General features: G+C 31.2%; 4 protein-coding genes across 8 annotated transcripts; 1 reads left to right on the forward strand and 3 right to left on the reverse strand.

Annotated features, from left to right (window-relative positions):
- Window positions 1–6,520: 6,520 nt before the first annotated feature.
- Window positions 6,521–8,256, reverse strand: aln (divergent protein kinase domain 1C). Of its 2 annotated transcripts, none has more exons than XM_040715521.2 (4): window positions 7,963–8,256; window positions 7,742–7,899; window positions 7,127–7,682; window positions 6,521–7,067 (listed from the first exon to the last, which is right to left on the reverse strand). In XM_040715521.2, the coding sequence occupies exons 1-4, from the start codon at window positions 8,087–8,089 to the stop codon at window positions 6,751–6,753; spliced, it is 1,158 nt and encodes a 385-aa protein (XP_040571455.1). In that variant the 5' UTR covers window positions 8,090–8,256; the 3' UTR covers window positions 6,521–6,750. The 2 variants fall into 2 exon arrangements, with proteins under 2 accessions (XP_040571455.1, XP_040571461.1); XM_040715527.2 differs by having other exon boundaries at window positions 6,521–7,078; window positions 7,963–8,239.
- Window positions 8,257–8,734: 478 nt separating this feature from the next.
- Window positions 8,735–14,775, forward strand: LOC121120666 (spermine oxidase). 4 transcript variants are annotated; one of them, XM_040715536.2, is made up of 4 exons: window positions 8,735–8,810; window positions 12,997–13,232; window positions 13,327–14,442; window positions 14,506–14,775. In XM_040715536.2, exons 1-4 carry the CDS (start codon window positions 8,793–8,795, stop codon window positions 14,555–14,557), a joined length of 1,422 nt encoding a protein of 473 aa, XP_040571470.1. In that variant the 5' UTR covers window positions 8,735–8,792; the 3' UTR covers window positions 14,558–14,775. The 4 variants fall into 4 exon arrangements, with proteins under 4 accessions (XP_040571470.1, XP_071745271.1, XP_040571475.1 ...); XM_071889170.1 differs by having other exon boundaries at window positions 8,743–8,810; window positions 12,980–13,232; XM_040715541.2 differs by lacking the exon at window positions 8,735–8,810 and adding an exon at window positions 10,500–10,730.
- On the reverse strand, window positions 8,804–10,509 carry LOC121120690 (protein arginine N-methyltransferase 1). The gene is made up of 2 exons (XM_040715557.2): window positions 9,761–10,509; window positions 8,804–9,612 (listed from the first exon to the last, which is right to left on the reverse strand). Exons 1-2 carry the CDS (start codon window positions 10,387–10,389, stop codon window positions 9,246–9,248), a joined length of 996 nt encoding a protein of 331 aa, XP_040571491.1. The 5' UTR covers window positions 10,390–10,509; the 3' UTR covers window positions 8,804–9,245.
- A 10-nt stretch (window positions 14,776–14,785) lies between the features above and the next one.
- On the reverse strand, window positions 14,786–16,945 carry LOC121120701 (uncharacterized). Its single transcript, XM_040715564.1, has 4 exons — window positions 16,849–16,945; window positions 16,659–16,783; window positions 15,086–15,260; window positions 14,786–15,028 (listed from the first exon to the last, which is right to left on the reverse strand). The coding sequence occupies exons 1-4, from the start codon at window positions 16,942–16,944 to the stop codon at window positions 14,786–14,788; spliced, it is 639 nt and encodes a 212-aa protein (XP_040571498.1). The 5' UTR covers window position 16,945.
- Between the last annotated feature and the right edge of the window lie 2,456 nt (window positions 16,946–19,401).

The raw sequence follows: 19,401 nt of genomic DNA on the forward strand, positions 1-19,401 counted from the left end.
TCAAAATCTTCCTCTCGTGCCCAGCAGTCGGTACGATATGTCAAATTGAAAATGCTAGCAAGCCCGATTACATGGTGGTCTAACCTTGTGTTTCTATTAACTTTGGGTGGTACGGCCTTTGCTAGCCGAATTGGATTACAGAGACAACACGAAAGAAAATTGGAAATGTGATGTGGACAACTGAAACCTAGCAAGGCATAGTAAAAAGGCACGTGAATCAACTTCGTCATCGTGTGAGCAGTTGAGTGAAGGGTGGTGCTGTGTATCACCTTTTTTTTATTTACTTCTATTAATATGACGTAAGGATTAGTTTTAGCCAAACTCAATCAATGTATCTTTTGAGCAGTAGTGTCTACTTGTGTATATATTTTATTATCGTAGTTTTATGTACACCCTTTAAATAGTCATGCCTGAAAAATATAAGTTAGTGTGTGATTGTACCCCCAATCCAATCATCTACTTTATTAGCTCTTCCTCTCGTCCGTTACTTCCATATATAGGTAGCGTTCTTGGAATACTACACCAATGATGGATTCCACGAAGGATCCCTTCAGCTTTCAGGCTGATAACTTCCCAAAGGAAGCAATAGACATTGCAGACCAGTTTTTTTGACCTGGTGCATGACTCCACAGCAATGGCTGTTTTTGGGGAGAAAAGACTGAAGGCATTCTGGGCCACTATGCATAGTTTGTATCCTCGTGTTTCTGTGGTGGACGTCATTGTGTATGAGTGGTTGCGTGTTTTGTCGGGATCTGTCTTTCTTGCACAGCAGTCGGTAAAATACATCTAATTGAACATTTCAGCAATAGTGACGTCATATGATTGGTGGCGTGTTTTGTCAAAATCCCTCTGTCTTACCCAGTAATTGGTACAATACATCAAATTGAAAATTCTAGCAAGGCCGATTACATGATGGTCCAACCTTGTATTTTTATTAAACTTGGTTACAATTATAATTTATTACCATCATTATATAAATTCAGAGATGTCAATTGGTTAATAAAGTATTTTTGAACCAATATTTTATTAAGTATATTAATATTTTATTCCAATTTTTAAATTTAAATATAATTTTTTTTAGGTATTCAAAATTTTTATAATTGAATTTTGAGATTATTCTGAGTCGAATTTAATTCAAGAATAAATAATTATTATTTCTGAAATCAAATAATATTCGTGAGTATGCTCCGAGCTTTGGTGCCTTCAATCCTCTCACTTTCATGTTTTCCCAAATTATATATAATTTATACGTTTTTAGTAAAATATGAGATTAATACTTAAGACTTAAGATTACGACTTAGTCCAATATGTCTACTATTTTTATAAGACTACAACCCAAATCAATTAATTATCCATTGTAAGGATCATTCAAAAAAGTATTAAGATCCTCTAGATCTATGAAACAAATGTTCAAACCTGATATACCTAACTAATATATTTGTCCTAATTTAAAAATACGTAAGGGAAAAAGCATATATTTTCCTTGTTGGAACAGCGCGGAAAAACCATTTATTCTTATTTATGCATTACTTTTTATCTCCATAGTGCCGTGCTCTCTACTACTCAGCATAGAGGTTTTAGGAACACGAGCACCCTCCCCGTTCCAGTTGTGAAATAACCCTCGCCCTCGCAGAGGTCTTAGGAACATAAGCACCCTGCCCGTTCCTGGGAGAAATATAATTCCCCCTTGATGTACCCTCATCCAACTCTGGATGATGCAGGGGAGAAACCATTCCCTTCTCCACCTGTACACATTCACCACGCAACGAGGTGAACGGGAGAGCAGTCACATTGGAGAACCGGCACTTCATGGGACGAAATCCACATTGAATGATGTGGTCCCTAACGTGGACACAGACTTCACCTCTTGTCAGTCACCATGGTTCCCTTCCATCCTCCACGAGGCACAAACCATACTGCTCAGACTTTCGGAGATGGACTATGAGTCTCCCCGTCGACGAAAAAGGATTACCCGACTTCTTGAATCTTTTCTTCCCCGAGGTTAAAATATTCATTATTTATCTGAGAATTGTTAATATATTTGGAGGATTTTGTAAAAGTTGCCGCTCTGGAGTTACAATTACAGGCCATAAAAGTCGACATGTTCAATATGGGACTATATATCTCTTCTCTCTTATTTAAATAACATATGGGTTTAGTAATGGTGTGCAGGTTGATGAGATGTAATGACCAATGAGATGCAAATTATTCCTTTAATTTGAAAAAAATGTTAAGACTTATAGGGGGAAATACTATGCTTCCGAATGTTTGGCTCAACTATCAATTTTCTCTTGTTTGCTGTTGCGGTTTCAAAGAATTTCCCTTGCAATGGATCAGTATCATCACTTTATGCTGGTATCTTTATTATTTCCCAGCTCTATATATATTATCTCTATGGGGGTATCAATTCAGAGAAGTTCAAAAAGCTATTATAAAGGAGGGCCTGGATTTTTTTTCAGTTGATACCTGATATCTCTTAGTATTTGTTTTATTTTCCAAAGCTGGCATTATTATTATTTTATTCATTTTTATCCTCACTACCCCATGTCTAAGTCAATGAAGTCCAAAAGTAAATTAGTTTTACTAAGACTTGACCTAAACACTGAAAAGTTGGACTCAAATACAGCTGACAGTATTGGATCTTTACTCTTTCCTTTAATTATACTTAGTATTTAATATTAAGGATGAGTAATTACTAATTATTTATGGAATATGAAGATGCAAAATAATCAAGGATGTTCCCTTACCGCTAGAAGCGGAACTGACAAAGTCGAACTGAGACCGTAATATATTGCTCATGAGTTTGTTTGTATTTTATCAATTTTTTTATGTGCAATTTAAACGTTTTCTAATGATTTTTTTACGTCGCCAGGGTGATACAGTTGTATGAGTTCTAAATAACTAAGGCATTCTTATGGATTTGGATAACTGGTTTTAAGCATGAGATTGTGTAAATAAAAGAGTGAAGGGTGGGGGAGATTATGGATTCAGGTCCACTACTAAGCATGTCGGATCCCTATAATTATAATATTTCTTAAGCCATGGATTTCCTAACTGTACTATAACAAGAGCCCCTACAATAATGCCCCTATTAACTGAGGCCCCCTTTATGACATGGTTTGAGATTCGACCCCAGTGGCATTGCCATTATTGTATAAAATTCTTATAAGTAATACATGGTTTCTAAACCAAAATTTTATGTAGACTTCAAATCTGAAATTTTTTGGATATACTCATTTTTATAAAGGTATGTCTAATCTGACGGAAATAAAAATATCTCTTCAACATTTCCAAGTCCTAAAAATGAGTAAATTAGTCAAATACCTGTGGTTTCGAGAACTTGTAGTTGTTCTGTGACAAATTGGACTTTGATTTAGTCAATATCAAGTAGTGCTATTCATATGATTGTACAATATCATGCGTTCTGAAACATGAATATTTTGCTCAAAAATCGAGTTTTTATTGCCTTGTAAAAAAAAAAATCAAGAAATATTAAGTAGTTTGACTACAATTGGGTATCATTTTCATAAAGAAGTATATGCTGGGCATAATTGATTAAGTTTTCATGAATATTTCAAATTCAATATTTTGGTTGAGGCCACGTGTAATGCGAAATTTTGCATAAAATTTTAAATGCATAAATCGGAAAAATATACAGAAATATTATAGCTGGTAGGAGAAAAATAAAGACATCTGCCTAAAGTATACAATTTCATGTACAAACGATCAAATTTTCAATTATTTAGCTCCAATCGTTTTTATGTGCCACCCATTTTAATGACTGACGGTATTATTTTCATACGTCAATAAAATAAGAGAGTAGGCGTCATATATATATTTTTAAATATTTCTGTACAAGAAATTGTATAAATTGGATATCAATTTAAAGCTTATACCATTTCCGATAAAATGATATTTAAATCAAGTATATAGTCCTTTCTTAATAGTAGATATGGCTACCTAAATCCAGGAATTTATCTGAAAGAGTGAATTTTTTATTCCTTTTGTCACTCGAGACATATTTTTTAAACGACCATTTTACAAAAGTTATTGAAGAAGCAACTGAACAAATAGATTTATTTTAAAGTCCTGTCCACTATCTATCATTTGAACATAAATAATGGTTTTTTTCAATGTACATTGTAGATTATATAGGCCTACAAAATTGGGATTTCAAAAATTTATCGCACAAAAACTGTCATTTTTGGGAGAAATTGGTTACAAATTCAAATTTCTTAGCTAAACAGTACCAAATATAGGATTGAAACATAAAAAATCATAATTTATCGAGATTTTTAACCTAAAAAAGACATAATATAATTCTCAATGTTTTTTTCTCCCCTAAATATTTTTTTCACACTTTTGGCAGTGAAACCGGGGTCAAATCTTCAACCATGTCAAAAACGAAACTTGTGTACTATGTATGTGTAGACTGAAAGCAATCCTCAATTCTTCATCTGTCTGCACTCCTACGAGTATAATATTAAAAATATATCCTAATATTTGGTTTCTTATATAGATATGTAGCTTTTATTGATGATAATCTCGACGAAAATTGTTACGGGCTCACTCGTCGTAGGACATTACTTATTTTCCCGTGTACCCGGAATGGGATATCTTGGACTCGGAACCAACAACGCCCGGAGTATAAGGACTCGTACTTTAGCTGAACACTGAAAAGGTAGACTCAAATATAGCTCTGAATATTGGATCTAATGGATCTATACTTTTTTTTCTAATTATATTTAGTATTTATGATTTAATATGAGTAATTAATAATTATTTATGGAATATGATGAGGATCTATAATTAAGATGCAAAATAACTAATATGAATATAGGTAGATACGAGTATAGTAGTATTTCTTAATTTTTAGTTTTTTATATTAATTGTACAATGTAGGTTTTATTGATGATAACCTCAACAAAATGTGTAGCGGATTCATTCATTAGTACACATTTAAGTTGTGCGTACAAATTTCTCTATAACAGAGGTTTTTATATGCCAAGAATGGATATCGTTATCGTAGTTAATATATATAGATTGCATCACTGTTTTCAACCATACCATTGAGACTGAATTGAATTGGCGTAGTAATCAATTATTTGCGATCTTCAGAATTAAGAAACAATATAATTACTTCAGAGATATGAGTGTCGGTATTTTCGAAGTAATAAGGAGAGACAGTTGCTATTCTGTTTAGGCCATGAGTGAGAAAAGTGTGAAGTAAAGCATCATTGGAAAATGCTGCTTAATGTTTTTGACTGCTTTTACACAATAAGCTGCACCATCTATAATGAAAAACTTTAGTCTCTCACCATAGAAATCGGAGCCCAAAACGTTGTTAAAGACTTGTAATTGTTCTAATGAGAGCCTTCTTAACCTCTTCCAAATTTATTGAATAAGGGCAACCTATCAATACTACAAGACATGGATCGTAGTATCGTCTAAGACAAGAAGATTATCATTTCCTAGAAGTTCTTTATTAATCTTTGACAACAATACTTTACTTTGGGACTCCATTGACTTTGCGATCTTGCAGCGGGAAGGAATGACTTTAACATGATAAAGTTCCATTAATTTTACTAGAATTGGATGACTATCTATAGGGAGTGGAACAATGTAGGAGACATGCATCTTATTCATATCTGACATAAAATTAAAAGCATCAGGACTTGATTCAATCATATTCTTTGAAAGCTTCTAATTATTATCATGAATAAGACTTTTATTATGCTGACAAACTAAATATTGAAGTGAAAATTCATTGCGTAGCGGGAAAATGTATAAAAGATCTTTAAAGAGGGATAGGTGGTATGAGAGAGAATACCTACAGGAACAAAATACAAGAACTCAATCATAATTATTTATGTAACACATGCATCTACATTATTCATTTTTGTTAATCAATGTATCCCACTTAATCTATTTTGTAGGCAAATATTGAGGGGAGTCAACCATCCTTTTTATGTAGAACCTATTTCGATTTTTTTAATTCTTCATATTGAAATCAACGTAGGACAATCTTTCATCTTAATTTAACCTCAAAAGTATATGCTAAAAAATAATGTTTTACAAAATTAGGACTCTATCGGATTTTTTTTAATTAAAAAAAATTATTTTTTCAAAAAGTCATGGATCGGTTCATATAAAATACAAACACATTTCTGAAGTTAACACGGAATTTTCAAAGAAATAAGTGTAGTTTAATGTGAATTAGTAATTTGTTCATACTCAAAACTGTAAAAAGATTATTAATTAATCAATACCTAATAAAGAATGGTCGAAAATATGACTGGATTAGAAGATAACTAAAAGATTCATGATTAAGGCATTAAATGTTCCTAAAAATAGGCATGGAATCTAAAATATTCCTTTTGTTGACTTATGTTAGAGCCAGAGCTTCTGAATCATACTCATGTCACACTTAAATTTAATTAAACTGCGACTTAGAAACGAAATCAAAAACGAGGATTGACTTACAACACTTAATATCAATGAATAATAACGCTTCAAAAAATATATTTATTAATTATTCTCTAATAAATCTATTCATCTATTAAAAAATAATTAATTATATTGAATAAACACCAAGCCATGGTGGAGGAAAATACTTTAGTTAAAGGCTCACTTCCACTTGATTGAAGTGGAGGATTAAAATTGTTTTAAAAACATCCAATACTGACATGATAAATAAATTAAATTACATTGTATGGATACTAATTTTCTTTAGGTATCATAAACTATTAGCTATAATTCATATTTTTTCATTGAGAACGTCAAAACTTCATAAAAGGCTTTTTGTAGTTGAGGCAGCACAAGAGACTCATTCGAATAATGACAATGATTCAGAATCCGCTTAATTTTTTTGGAGGAATGTTTTGATTTTGTGAGAAGGCCACGGAAAGCGAAATTATAATCCCTGAATATTTTATCACAAACAATATTAAAATTATTGTTGACCACACCAGTAACACATTTTTTATGATGTCCACATTTTCCTGTACAGTCAAAAAATCTGCAGTCCTTATCTTTAACACAATCCGATCCATCCCCAATAGACCTATCTATAATTAAACTACATTAATATATTTATGAAGTGAATCACAGAAAGCAAAAAGCTCACCAAGAATTGTCTTCGTAAAAACAGAGTCCAAGTCTAAAAACTTCACGCCTCCAGTCATGAATGATATCCCAAAATGCTCCTTTTTAACATCACATAAATACAAAGGCTCACTATGAACCTTGGACAACTTGTCTAATGCTTCCAAAAGAGAAGAAGCTATTTTGATTCGATCTACAAAATCATCGAATTTAATCTTTTGAGGAAAGACAGACGGATATGGGATGGGATTTAATTTCTCGACGATAAAGAAAGATCCACACGTACCCATAAGTTCAGGGAATATCCCATGTGAAGAAAAAAATTTAACAAGAACATATTCATTATCATTCACAAGACTCCATACAATTTCCATTTGATGAGGGGTTAAAGACGAATTGACTCCATCGGAATCGTTCCAAATTTCTTCAAGACTCTGTATTTGGAGATTGTAATTATCCCTAATAAATGTACGAATCATGGACTCATATTCAGAGAACGTCGGATACTCTTCTAAGCGATATGTAGACTTGAATGTATTCTCGTCGTTGAGTTCCATTCGCAGGGATTTGACTATGACCTAGGGACAATTTAGAGTGTTAATTAAGGTAGGTACATATATTGGGATACGAACAAAACCTTTTCTCTCAAAATGCCATGTTTTGCACTAAAAACAATTTCCTTTCCTTGATGAAGATAAAAGCATTCATCAAAACTGATAATTGGTCTTTCACCACAGAAGTGAGAGCAACTGTCTCCGCCGCCTTCACCCTTCTCATACTTTTCGCATAGAGACTCTGAAAAAAGTAAGAAACTAATTCAATAAAAGTCTTTGTAAGAACACTTCTGGGTCAACTCACGGATTTTCGATCTGATTGCTGACTCACTACACTGTGCGTTCATCCATTTTCTTACAAAATAAAGAAAAAATATAATCAGGAATCCACATCCCAGTAAAAACGTTTTCTTTTGGATCCTTCTAAACATGGAGCCCGATTAGAAACACAAACAATGATAACTCCCGACATTGAATTGAGGATAACTGATAGGGATAGACTTCGTGTAAGCAAATAATAGACGATATAGATAAGATAATTCTAACAATAAACAGTGTTAATAAATTAACTTTTTTTCTTTATTTACATACTAGTAGTGACATCTATAACTATTTTATTTTTACATATCCCATATTAATATTATTCAACGTGGACTAACGTTTCACTAGCGCACAACCTTACAAAACTATACTATAGTGTAGCAAAACATTATATAAAACTATTTCTTTTGAATTAATTAACTATGTTTACAAATTGAAATTGTATTCCATATTTATACATATTAATATACAGTCAAATCCGGGGATATAAGAAAAATACGCTGATAGTCAACGTTGCAGTTTCCTTAATCCCGATTTGAATGTATATGAACAGCAATTAGCTGGAAGAACCAACTGTTCTTAAAATATAATCTCAAAAATAATAGCTTAGTGGTAAACTCCTATCTATTCACTTGGAAAAAAAGATGAGAATTCTAATTTACTTAATATATAGAATATTTCATAATACCTTAATTATTATGAATCAAAATCTATTTTTTTCACCACTTAATAAAATAATGACAGCTGAAGTTGATGGTGAGTAATAATAGGAGCGAGTCCAAAGTAATAGTAATTATTATTTTTTAGCATTGCATGAAGACATATTTCATGGTAAGACTGTTATATTTCTCTTTCACCACCAATATACAAAATGAATACATTTAACATTTTTCCAAAATAATTTTACAACCATGTTGTATCATATAAACCATTAACTAGAAATTGATAATCATTAATTTGTTAACCAAGATCTTAATTAGCTATGTCTTTTTTTTTTTTTTTTTTTTTATATAACAAGTAACGAACAATGTGATTACTTAAAACAATATTGAAGACTTATATATTATGCACTCATAAATTACAAATAGTATTTTTTCAATGGTGCATTCTCAAGATTTAAATCAAATTCAAGCTGCCTTTGGCTTCTTTCCCTTATTCTTAAATGACCACTCAAACAATCCAGGAACTTTATTGGCTCTTTAAGCAATAATAAGGTCTGTGCCCAATGATTCGATTTATTTTTCTCCATGGGTTGAGTAGACAGTGTCACAGATTCAGCCCATGGGTAAATGATACATTAAAGTATATTACGAATCCGTCAATACGTGCACTTTCTGTATTGTTTTTATGTAGCAATTTCCAATTCGAATCTAATAATAGTCCATTCTTCGGAATGTTCCAAGTTTCCAGATCAATGGAGAGTAAAGTGCAAGTTTTAGTAGCTTTATTGTTACATGTTTGCACTAATGCCATGGAAAGAGTATTCTCTTTGAGACAGGAATAATCATACAATTGATTCGGACATGACAAACGACACATTCGTTTTTGTAGAATTGATGGATCAGAGTAGCCAAATAACTTTAAGCAAGCCTTATTTGGAAATAAAAGCCCTCGTTCCTTCAAGAATCGATCTCTGTAAAAAAAAAAAAAAATTATTACCACTTTCCTTTATCACAATAAAAAGTTATTTTTGACTAATATTCAAAACCAGATTACTAATATTACTAATTATTAATCTAGTTTTGAATATCGGTCAAAAATTAAATACAATGTCTACAAACCTGGCGTAGAGAACAGAGTGGAGCATTCCTTCGTAGAACATACAGTAGCCCATCCACTCACTCATAATCACATCAACACTCTTTCCGATCCCTTCAATTTGTTCGACCCTACTTTCCACAACTTTAATAACATCTTCAAACCCGTTGACATGAACGATTTGACGACAAACTTCGGCCATACCAGACACGGCTTCAATGGCATATACCCTTTTGGCTCCCGCCCTGGCAGCAAATAGTGATAATATCCCACTTCCCGCCCCTATATCCATTATAATTTTATCTTTAAAGAATTTTGGGTTATGAAGGACTGCCTTGTAGTAGGCCTTGTTTCGATTTTCATCTCCTAGCATGACTTTATGAATGAAAGTTAAGTTATAGGACTCAAAATAGTCATCTTTTTTGTTTGGTTCATGCAAGCGTGGTTGGTAGTCGATTACAGTGGCTTCATCTTGCTTGAAATAATCTTTGAATTGATTTGCAGCCTGAACATTGCAAAATAAAATCATATATATCAGGTTTCCATGAGAATCCCTGCTAGTTTCAATACTCTCGATCGCGTTGTTAAACTTGAGAAGTAGATATTTTGTATGTGGACTATTGACTCTCCTTATGCCAATCTTCTTTTTCATGTTTTATTTATGTTAAACTAAAAACTCGAATCTTAATCTGTTGAATCCATAGAGAAACAAATATAATAGAGGCAACAAGTTGTGAAATATCTTGAATTAAATTTCAGCTGTTAAATTATGATTATAAAGGGAAGCAGAGAAGATTTGCCCGAGAAAGAGAAGACAGTTCCAGTATTAACGAGTTAATAATCCCAATAGATTTTTTTTCGTCCTTTTGGGATATTGTTTTGGCTAATCATTTAATCAATTCCATTAACTCAGCTGATGTAAAAATAATGAGTTGAATGGTGTAAATTTGCACTTAAAACCAAGGACATCCCTACTCTGGGATATATAAAAAGGTATGTCTCAGCCCACCCAATTTCTCTCTATAGCAGCTGAACTTTTCTACCAAAACTTTATATTCAAAAAGATGTGCGCCTCACAATGCCAAACTGCCATCAAAAATAACTTACCGCCTATACACTTTCGATCATTAGTGATTAGTAGAATTGTAGCAAATATCCCACTACTATAAAAATATCCCCTATATTTTTTAGAAGCTGTCTATTTTTCAACTTTTTTTGCCTTAATTAGTGTTCTGAGCGTTGATTGGTTGGATCCAAATTAGCTCTTGTTGAGTGGTTGACAATTCTCAACTTACTATTATACGAAATTATTATAAGTTCCTATCGAATCACTAGAAGAGAAACAAATGTACGAAGATAATCGAAAAAGTTACAAGCAATTAAACGCAAGTATTAAGGAACCTCTAATGCCAAATTCCTTAAAATTTTGAATAGAGGTGGTTGATCTGCACAATCAGAAATTTTACATAATATAGTAGTTATTTTTTAAAGATTTTTTTTTTCAATGATTTTTATTTCTTTGTTTGTTACAAATCATTTTAACAACCTTATTATTGATAGGATTACAAAAAAATTTCAATATATACAAATTTCGTTAAAAAATCTATGATTTATTTAGTGCGCATAGCTACTATGTTTGTCATGACAACTGATGTATTTGTTTATTTTTGGTGTTCCATCCTTGTTCTTGTATCTCATGGGTGCCTTTAAGACATAGTTTGAGATTCGACCAGAATTTCACTGGCAAAATATCAAGTATCGAATTCTTATAAGTAATAAATGTTTTCCAAACCAATATTTTATGTAGACTTCCAATCTGAAGTTAGAAATAAAAAATATGCAATGGTTTTTGGATATACTCATTTTTATGTCTAATCTGACGGAAATAAAAATATCTCTTCAACATTGTCAGGTTCTAAAAATGAATCATTTGGTCAAATACCTGGGGTTTTGAGAACTTGTAGTTGTTCTGTGACAAATTGGATCTTGATTTAGTCAATATCAAGTAGTACTAGTCATATGATTGCACAATATCATATGTTCTGAAATATGAATATTTTTCTCAAAAAACGTAAAAAAAATATTTTTCTATTGCAAATTCCATATTTTGGGTGAGGCCACATTTAATGCGAAATTTGCTAAATCGGAAATATTACAGCTGGTAGGAGAAAAATAAAGACATCAGCCTAAAGTATACAATTTCATGTACAAACGATCAAATTTTCAATTATTTAGCTCCAATCGTTTTTATGTGCCACCCATTTTAATGACTGACGGTATTATTTTCATACGTCAATAAAATAAGAGAGTAGGCGTCATATATATATTTTTTAAATATTTCTGTACAAGAAATTGTATAAATTGGATATCAATTTAAAGCTTATACTATTTCCGATAAAATGATATTTAAATCCAGCATACAGTCCTTTCTTTTTAGGTAGATATGTCTACCTAAATCCAGGAATTTATCTAAAAGTGCGAATTTTCGATTCCGTTTATCACTCGAGACATATTTTTTAAACGACCATTTTACAAAAGTTATTGAAGAAACAACTAAACAATTGATTTATTTGAAGTCCTGGTCACTATCTGTCATTTGAACATAAATAATGGTTTTTTTTAATGTACATTGTAGATTATATAGGCCTACAAAATTGGGATTTCCAAAATTTATCGCACAAAAACTGTCATTTTTGGGAGAAATTGGTTACAAATTCAAATTTCTTAGCTAAACAGCACAAAATATAGGATGAAACATAAAAAATCATATTTTACAGACATTTTTGCCCTAGAAGAGACTTATTATACAATTCTTGATGTTAATTTTCTACCCTATACATTTTTTTTCCACACTTTTGGGAGTGAAACTGGGGTCAAATCTTCAACCATGTCTTAAATAAACTTACAAAAAAAATTAACTTAACCTATTATCTTGTATTAAATAATAAATTGACAATAATACACTTTTAATGAAAAAGTATAACTTTTGTAACATTTGCAAATATTGATGACCTTGCTGTATTAGTAGTATAATACATATACTTCTTTAGACAAACATGATTTTAATAATCATCTTCATTCATATAATTTGTTCATTTGCAATTATGTCTAATAGTCATTACGTAATTCTTTATCATTAAGTTGTAATAACAATGTGACGTCATTTTGTTAAACAAAATAAAAAACGTTTATAGATTATTCTAAGGTACTTTACCGAAAATTAACATAAAATACTCTTATAGTCATTTAATTATTTCAGACGTCCAAGATGAAAGATAAATGTCAAGTTATCATCATTGGAGCTGGAATGGCTGGAAGTAGTGCTGCAGTGCACCTATACGAGAATGGTATAACTGACATTCTACTCCTGGAAGCCAGAGATCGCGTTGGAGGACGGATGCATAGTATTCCATATAAAGGGAAAATTTTGGATTTAGGGGCTCAATGGATCACAGGGGTATCCCCCAACAACTCAGTTTATAATTTAGCAACCAAGTAATTGGAATTATTTAAATTTTATTTTGTATTTTAATACAAAATAAGTTGATAGTTTATTTTGGAAAGTTTCATAATTTTTATTTTAACTAAGGTTGGGAATTGTCAAAGGTGATCCAAGAGAATCGGAGGATGAAACAGCTAATGATCAAAAATATTACCCTCTCTCATCACGAGGCACACCTATTTCTACGAAAGCCCACAAAATAGCTAAATCTATTTTTGAGAAATTTATTTACAACATTGATAACTATTATTTGAGGAAAGATAGAAATGGTGGTTCGATTAAAGATTTTTTTGATCAAAGCGTTCCATCTTGCGTCGAAGAAATTGTAGATGAGAATTTACCAACCCTAAAAAAAGAAGTATATAATATACTAAATGGGATGCTCAATGTACTACGATCATATGTTGGAGGAGAACCAGATGAATGTAGTGTTGATCTCTTTGGTACTTCAATAGAATTACCAGGTGGGGAGATGCCAGTAGAAGGAGGAGTTGGACAAATTGTGCAGAGTCTGGTTTCCTTTCTTCCAAAGGATGTAGTTTTCTTGGATTCTCCAGTAACAAAAATTGATTGGTCCAATCCACAAAATATTTCCGTCAATATACATGATCATGAAATAAAGTGCAATTATGTTATTTCAACCATTCCTTTAGGAGTTTTAAAGAGTACACATACGACTCTCTTCCATCCAAGCCTTGGTGAAGAAAAAACTCTTTCTATTCAAAGATTCAATGCTGGTGCAGTCTGCAAGCTATTTGTAGAATGGGATCAACCCTGGTGGACACCCAACTTTGGCGGGTTTTTGCTTTCTAGGGGAGAAGAAGATTATATAGGAGATTGGACAGATTATGTAGGCGATTTTAATGGAGTCAAGAACTATTCTACTCTTTTATTGACCTGGGTTGTTGGAAAGTACTCTTCTATTATTGATGGAATAGATGAAGAAGAAATCATAGATGGTTTGATGAAACTAATCTGGAAATATACGGGGGATCCGAGTATCGAGCGGGCATCGAGGATCATTCGGCATAAATGGACATTGGATCCTTATACATTAGGAGGATATTCCTTTCCTGGATTAAGTTCCAATCCTGAGGATATGAATATCCTAGCTTCTTCCCTTCCAAGTGAAGAGGAGCCAAGTTTATTATTCGCTGGAGATGCTGCGTGTCCTGACTATTGGTCGTATATGCATGGTGCACGGTGAGAGATGAAAGATTAATTTTGAAAAAGGATTAATTAGATCATTATTTGTACTTGTTTTAGGACCTCTGGTTTAATTGCTGCGGAAAAAATCGTTGGTATCTCAAAGAACTGAATCATTCCGACTCAAATATAAACCTCAAAAATGTTATCAGTTGGATTGCGATTACATGTTCATTAATATATTCATACATAATTACTTATGACCGAATCATTTTTTATGCTTGAGTTATTGGAATAGGTGCAATGTAAATAAGTTTAATATATTTATATATTTTTTTCCATTTTATTATGCTTTTTTAAATTTATTTTATTAAAAAAATGATGATGTAACCTGCCCCACTCATAGTTCATTATAAGCTAGAGGATTTAAGAAATATGAATTTTCAGGTAGCAAGTTAACTGGTTTAGCATCTACAACTTTTGAGCCCATATGTCCATTTGAACTCAAGACTATACCTTTCGGAAGACCTTTAAAAAGGATAGGATTTCTAACCAGACTAGTGTCTTCGGCAATGCTGATTTCATAATAGTGCTGTTTTCTTGTCTTATCACAATAGGGGCAACAAAATATGAAGTAAAGTATCTATATTGGAATTAAATCATTTTCAAAATTATAAATTATTAATAGATAATTAATTACTTGAAGAATACTCCAACCAATTGTGTAGAAACAAATACCAAGTAAGAGAAATAATGAAAATGTTAGTATGATCACTTGCCAAAAGGGTAAATTGTGTCTCATTATAATGTCTTCCCTTCCAATGGGATCAAAATCTGGATCTTCTTTTAGTTTATCAGCATGATTGCAGCAATATCTGAAATATGGTTTTCCAATTATAAATATTATGAGGAAATTATTTAATGTCTCTTTCCTTAAATAATTTTAAGAGTAGAGTAAGGTCTATATAGATCTTTTTAAAACTGATAATGATCGGTATATTGGGAGAAAAACATCGATAATCGATTTATCAGTTTACTTTTTTCTTCCAAATTACCCTTGAAAACACAATAAAAATAATTATAAAAAGTAACACATTCTATATTAATATTTTATTTCTAAAATTTTGAATCATTTTTCATTGAGCTATAACGTGTAAATAATAATATTAATGACTTGTGGGGTCTGTCTGTGATTTTCGAAAGTTTTAGTTGAAATTAGTATTTGATTCGAGTATTATTTGCTCAATTTTTTTTAAAGTTCGGTTTTACCAAAACTGACAATTTTTCTTAAAATTACTCGAATAACGTCAATTTTTTTGTGTGTGTGGGGGGATTTGACTTTACTTGAACTCTAATAATCAAAACTCGAAGCAATGGGAAGTTATTTTATTTTCACTCAAAAGGAAAGAAAAAAACTACAGATAGATGTTCTTGTCGTTTTCACGGTGTTACCTCACTAACACAAAAATATACAGTATATTCGGTTGTCAGCTGTCGAAGTTTTCATTTCTTTTCTCATATTCATTGATTTGAACGTAGATTGGTTGAATTATAATTATCTTTTGTTAAGGATTGTGAAGACTAATCTACTATTACTGAATAATAATTCCATAGTTCGGAAGAATTTGGCCAAAATTGGTTCATTAACAATTAATTTTGGGCCCTTTTCACTGTTTATTTTTGTATGAAAGGTTGTATGAGTCAATAAAGGTAACGACGTGAATTAAAAGAAGAGTTGATGTATTAAAAAGGACGGAGAAACCACTTAACATATTATGGGAAAACATGACCATATTAGAAAATTGTAACGTAATCTCGATGCAGAACTCTAAAGTCGACCGAAAGAGCAAATTTTGACTTGAATCCAACAACAGTTAAAAGTGATATAATGATTGATTGTAAGAGTAAAAAATATATTAGATAACTTGAGGGAGAAAAGATATCTTTCAAAAATGGCGATTCTGGTCAAGTATAGATTTGCCAGGATTATGTAACCCTAAAAAAGATTCAATCCCACAGAATCGATTTTGGAGGAATAACATTTAATTTTGGATCAATCTAGTTAATTTATGTATTTAAAAATGAATTACGTTAAATAAATACAATTTTGTAAATGTTTACCAGAAAATGTCTATTTATATTTATTAATAGGGTCGTTACGTTAATTTAATCATCTTACAAAGGTTTGTGGTTTTTCTGATAAATATATATTGTGTCTACTACAATTATAATAATTTACCACATCAGAAAAATTAATATTAAATAGAATATACCTTCTGTTTTGGGCACCACAGCAATATTTATTCTCCCTATTTCTTGGTTTATTAGTTTCTTCTGGACAATGTATCAAAATTGTCCCTTCTGTATGACTAGAATGTTTACAAACCATCGATATTACCTTAATGGAAATGAAGCAAAGTAAAAACGTTTCAATGCTATATTAAGAAAAGTCTTCATTCTTACGTCATAGTAGCCATGAACGATTTGATGTCCAAGGAGCAAACCTAGAGCGATTATTGAAATTTTTGAATAACCCATAGCGTCTCTTGTAATGTACATAGAGTGTAATTACAAACTGAGGTTTTAATTTTACATTGATAAAGGTAATAATAAAATCCACCTGATAAAGGTGATAATTTGTACTAGATATATTTAAATTCAAGCAATGCAGACTCGCATCATAATAGTTGTAAAAAACATGACCTGTGGGTATTAAAAAAAAGAAACCGAAAATGAACGTAATCACCCTGACAATTTAAAAATATTTAAGATAGCGAGGAAATGATTAATTGGAATCGGGAATCATGTATTTTTTCCGGAATTGGGATCGGCAGTGGGAAAATAATGTTTTATTTGCAATTCCCATTCTTATTTGTTACTGGTGTTGTTGAACTATTTATTACTTTTCTAAGTTATCAAAAAAAAAAATTGCTTTTTACTAGAAAATTTAAAATTATTTGAAAAAAAATTAAATAAAATTAGAAATTTAATTAAATTTTTCAAGCTTTTTTCCAAAAAAATCTAACTTTTCAAACTTCTATAAAAAAAAAGATTAATTTTCTTTCAATAACTATGCCTTTTTTAAATTTGTCTCAAAAATTTAATACTCTATTTATTTATTTTTTTTAAAGTTTTGTATTAGAAATTTAATTTTTTAAATATTTTTTTTTCCGGAAAAATTATTTTTTTGTGAACAACTATAAATTTTTGAAATTTTTTCCCAAAAAATGTAATATTTGAATTTTTTTTCATTCTTTTTTTATAAACTGCTGGGGAGTTTGAAAACTTCTCTCCAAACAAAAATTATTTTCAGTGTATAGCAATAGATTTTTGAATTTCTTTTCCCAAAAAAATTATTTTTTTGTGAATAGTAAAAATCAAATTGTATATTAAATTTTTTTCCATAATGTTTGAAGTTTAATTTTTGACACTTATTCCAAAAAATTAAATTTTTCACTTTTTTTTACTTTAGATATTTTTTTTTTTCAAAAAATTCCAAAAACCAAGCTCCCCTAAAATTATAATGCTGTGGACGCCCCTGATAGCAACATAGTATTTTTTAACTATTTTTTTAAATATTGAAGAATCGGCATCGGGTTTTTTTTTTTGTTATCGTCCTATCACTAGTTTGGGAGGAGAGCAGCTTAGCTGTCATGAAGTTTTATTAATTTAGTTGCAATCAGCTGTAAAAGGAAGGGAATACACACAAATATTACTCCGTATTTTGCAAGAATATGGGTAAAACGATGACGATGTCGATCCTCAATTCTAAGGACAACAAGGACTTACACAGTTTATAACTCCTCAACATAACCCATTTACTATTTATACATGAACCCAAGCACTGTATCCCTAGATGTTCCACATTAATAATCAAAAAATAAATTAACAACTTTAAAAATAAAAAACACTGTTCAGATTTTAATTATAAAAACTTTTTACAAGTATACGTACCCATTGCGTCCTTATAACTCACGATATTTATATCCCTTAACTTAAAAGACTATCCTCAACAATATTAATAAAGTTAAGATTGTCTCGAAACACGTATTTACGTACACTCTTGAGTATTTATAATAATATCAACTCTTGTTTCCTTCAATTTAAAAGGATTTTCCAGTAAGAAAATTAGGTCATTTCATTATGTGGCCCATAGATACAATTTGAGCATTGAATGAGTTGATACAATTTGACTGAAACATAAATTCTTTTGCAAAAAATCTTGGTAATTGTCGTGAAAAAGTTATTCAACATGAAAGCCATTTAGTGAGTAAAAAATAAGATCTATTTATTTATATTTGTGGGTGCACGACGTACAGTCAGTTTTGAGGGTATTTTAGAACTGCGTAGATACTTGATCTATTAACTAACAATACCATAAAGCTTATTAGTTATAAAATACTACAAACCTGTAAGCTAAAGCTCAAGCGCGACCTTTATAAATGGGGTTGAAGAACTCAAAAATTACTACAATGACATAGCATAAGTTCAAAAAGCTGTATGTGAATCATTTGTCATGTATAAATACCTATATCTAAAAAAAGCCCTGTGATAGGCTTGATATTGGATTTAAATAATTTCATAAAGACTGCAATTTATGAATTTCACAGCCCTCATTTTATATATATATATATATATTATGCTGAAGAAAAAGAAATTTTGTATTTTTTGCTTTATTTCAATGCTTTATAAGAAGTGTTAGAGTCATCCAATTTAAGCCAAGTAGGCCCTGTTCCGCCCAATACCTTGTTGCCAACGAGAATTCGACGTAAAAGTCCTTGTCCATATTGGCAAATTCTTGAAGAAACAATTTCCACAAGACTCTATTGAGGCCAAATTTGTACCCCCTGCCCATAGACAGGAAGAAGTGATAATCACTGGGTGTAAGGTCTGGTCTGTAGATTAGATGCAGAAGAACATCCAAATGAGCTCTTGAAGCTTTTGGCGCGTCATTAAAGATGTGTGTGGCGTTGGCGTAGTCTTGATGATGTGTTGTTGTCTCCAATTCACCTCTGC

This window comes from Lepeophtheirus salmonis, chromosome 1 (genome assembly GCF_016086655.4).
Source record: "Lepeophtheirus salmonis chromosome 1, UVic_Lsal_1.4, whole genome shotgun sequence".
Taxonomy (NCBI): domain Eukaryota; kingdom Metazoa; phylum Arthropoda; class Copepoda; order Siphonostomatoida; family Caligidae; genus Lepeophtheirus; species Lepeophtheirus salmonis.

Excerpts from the sequence above, each read along its gene's own strand:
- aln (XM_040715521.2), bottom strand. The coding sequence starts at position 8,089 with ATGTTTAGAAGGATCCAAAAGAAAACGTTTTTACTGGGATGTGGATTC. Across the intron at positions 7,683-7,741 it reads ATGGCATTTTGAGAGAAAAG|GTCATAGTCAAATCCCTGCG; the intron begins GTTTTGTTCGTA and ends AATTGTCCCTAG. Across the intron at positions 7,068-7,126 it reads TTTTACGAAGACAATTCTTG|ATAGGTCTATTGGGGATGGA; the intron begins GTGAGCTTTTTG and ends GTTTAATTATAG.
- LOC121120666 (XM_040715536.2), top strand. Across the intron at positions 13,233-13,326 it reads GTTTATAATTTAGCAACCAA|GTTGGGAATTGTCAAAGGTG; the intron begins GTAATTGGAATT and ends ATTTTAACTAAG. Across the intron at positions 14,443-14,505 it reads TCGTATATGCATGGTGCACG|GACCTCTGGTTTAATTGCTG; the intron begins GTGAGAGATGAA and ends TACTTGTTTTAG.
- LOC121120690 (XM_040715557.2), bottom strand. The coding sequence starts at position 10,389 with ATGAAAAAGAAGATTGGCATAAGGAGAGTCAATAGTCCACATACAAAA. Across the intron at positions 9,613-9,760 it reads CACTCTGTTCTCTACGCCAG|AGATCGATTCTTGAAGGAAC; the intron begins GTTTGTAGACAT and ends TTTTTTTTACAG.
- LOC121120701 (XM_040715564.1), bottom strand. The coding sequence starts at position 16,944 with ATGTACATTACAAGAGACGCTATGGGTTATTCAAAAATTTCAATAATC. Across the intron at positions 16,784-16,848 it reads TCGTTCATGGCTACTATGAC|GTAATATCGATGGTTTGTAA; the intron begins GTAAGAATGAAG and ends ATTTCCATTAAG. Across the intron at positions 15,261-16,658 it reads TGTGGTGCCCAAAACAGAAG|ATATTGCTGCAATCATGCTG; the intron begins GTATATTCTATT and ends ACCATATTTCAG.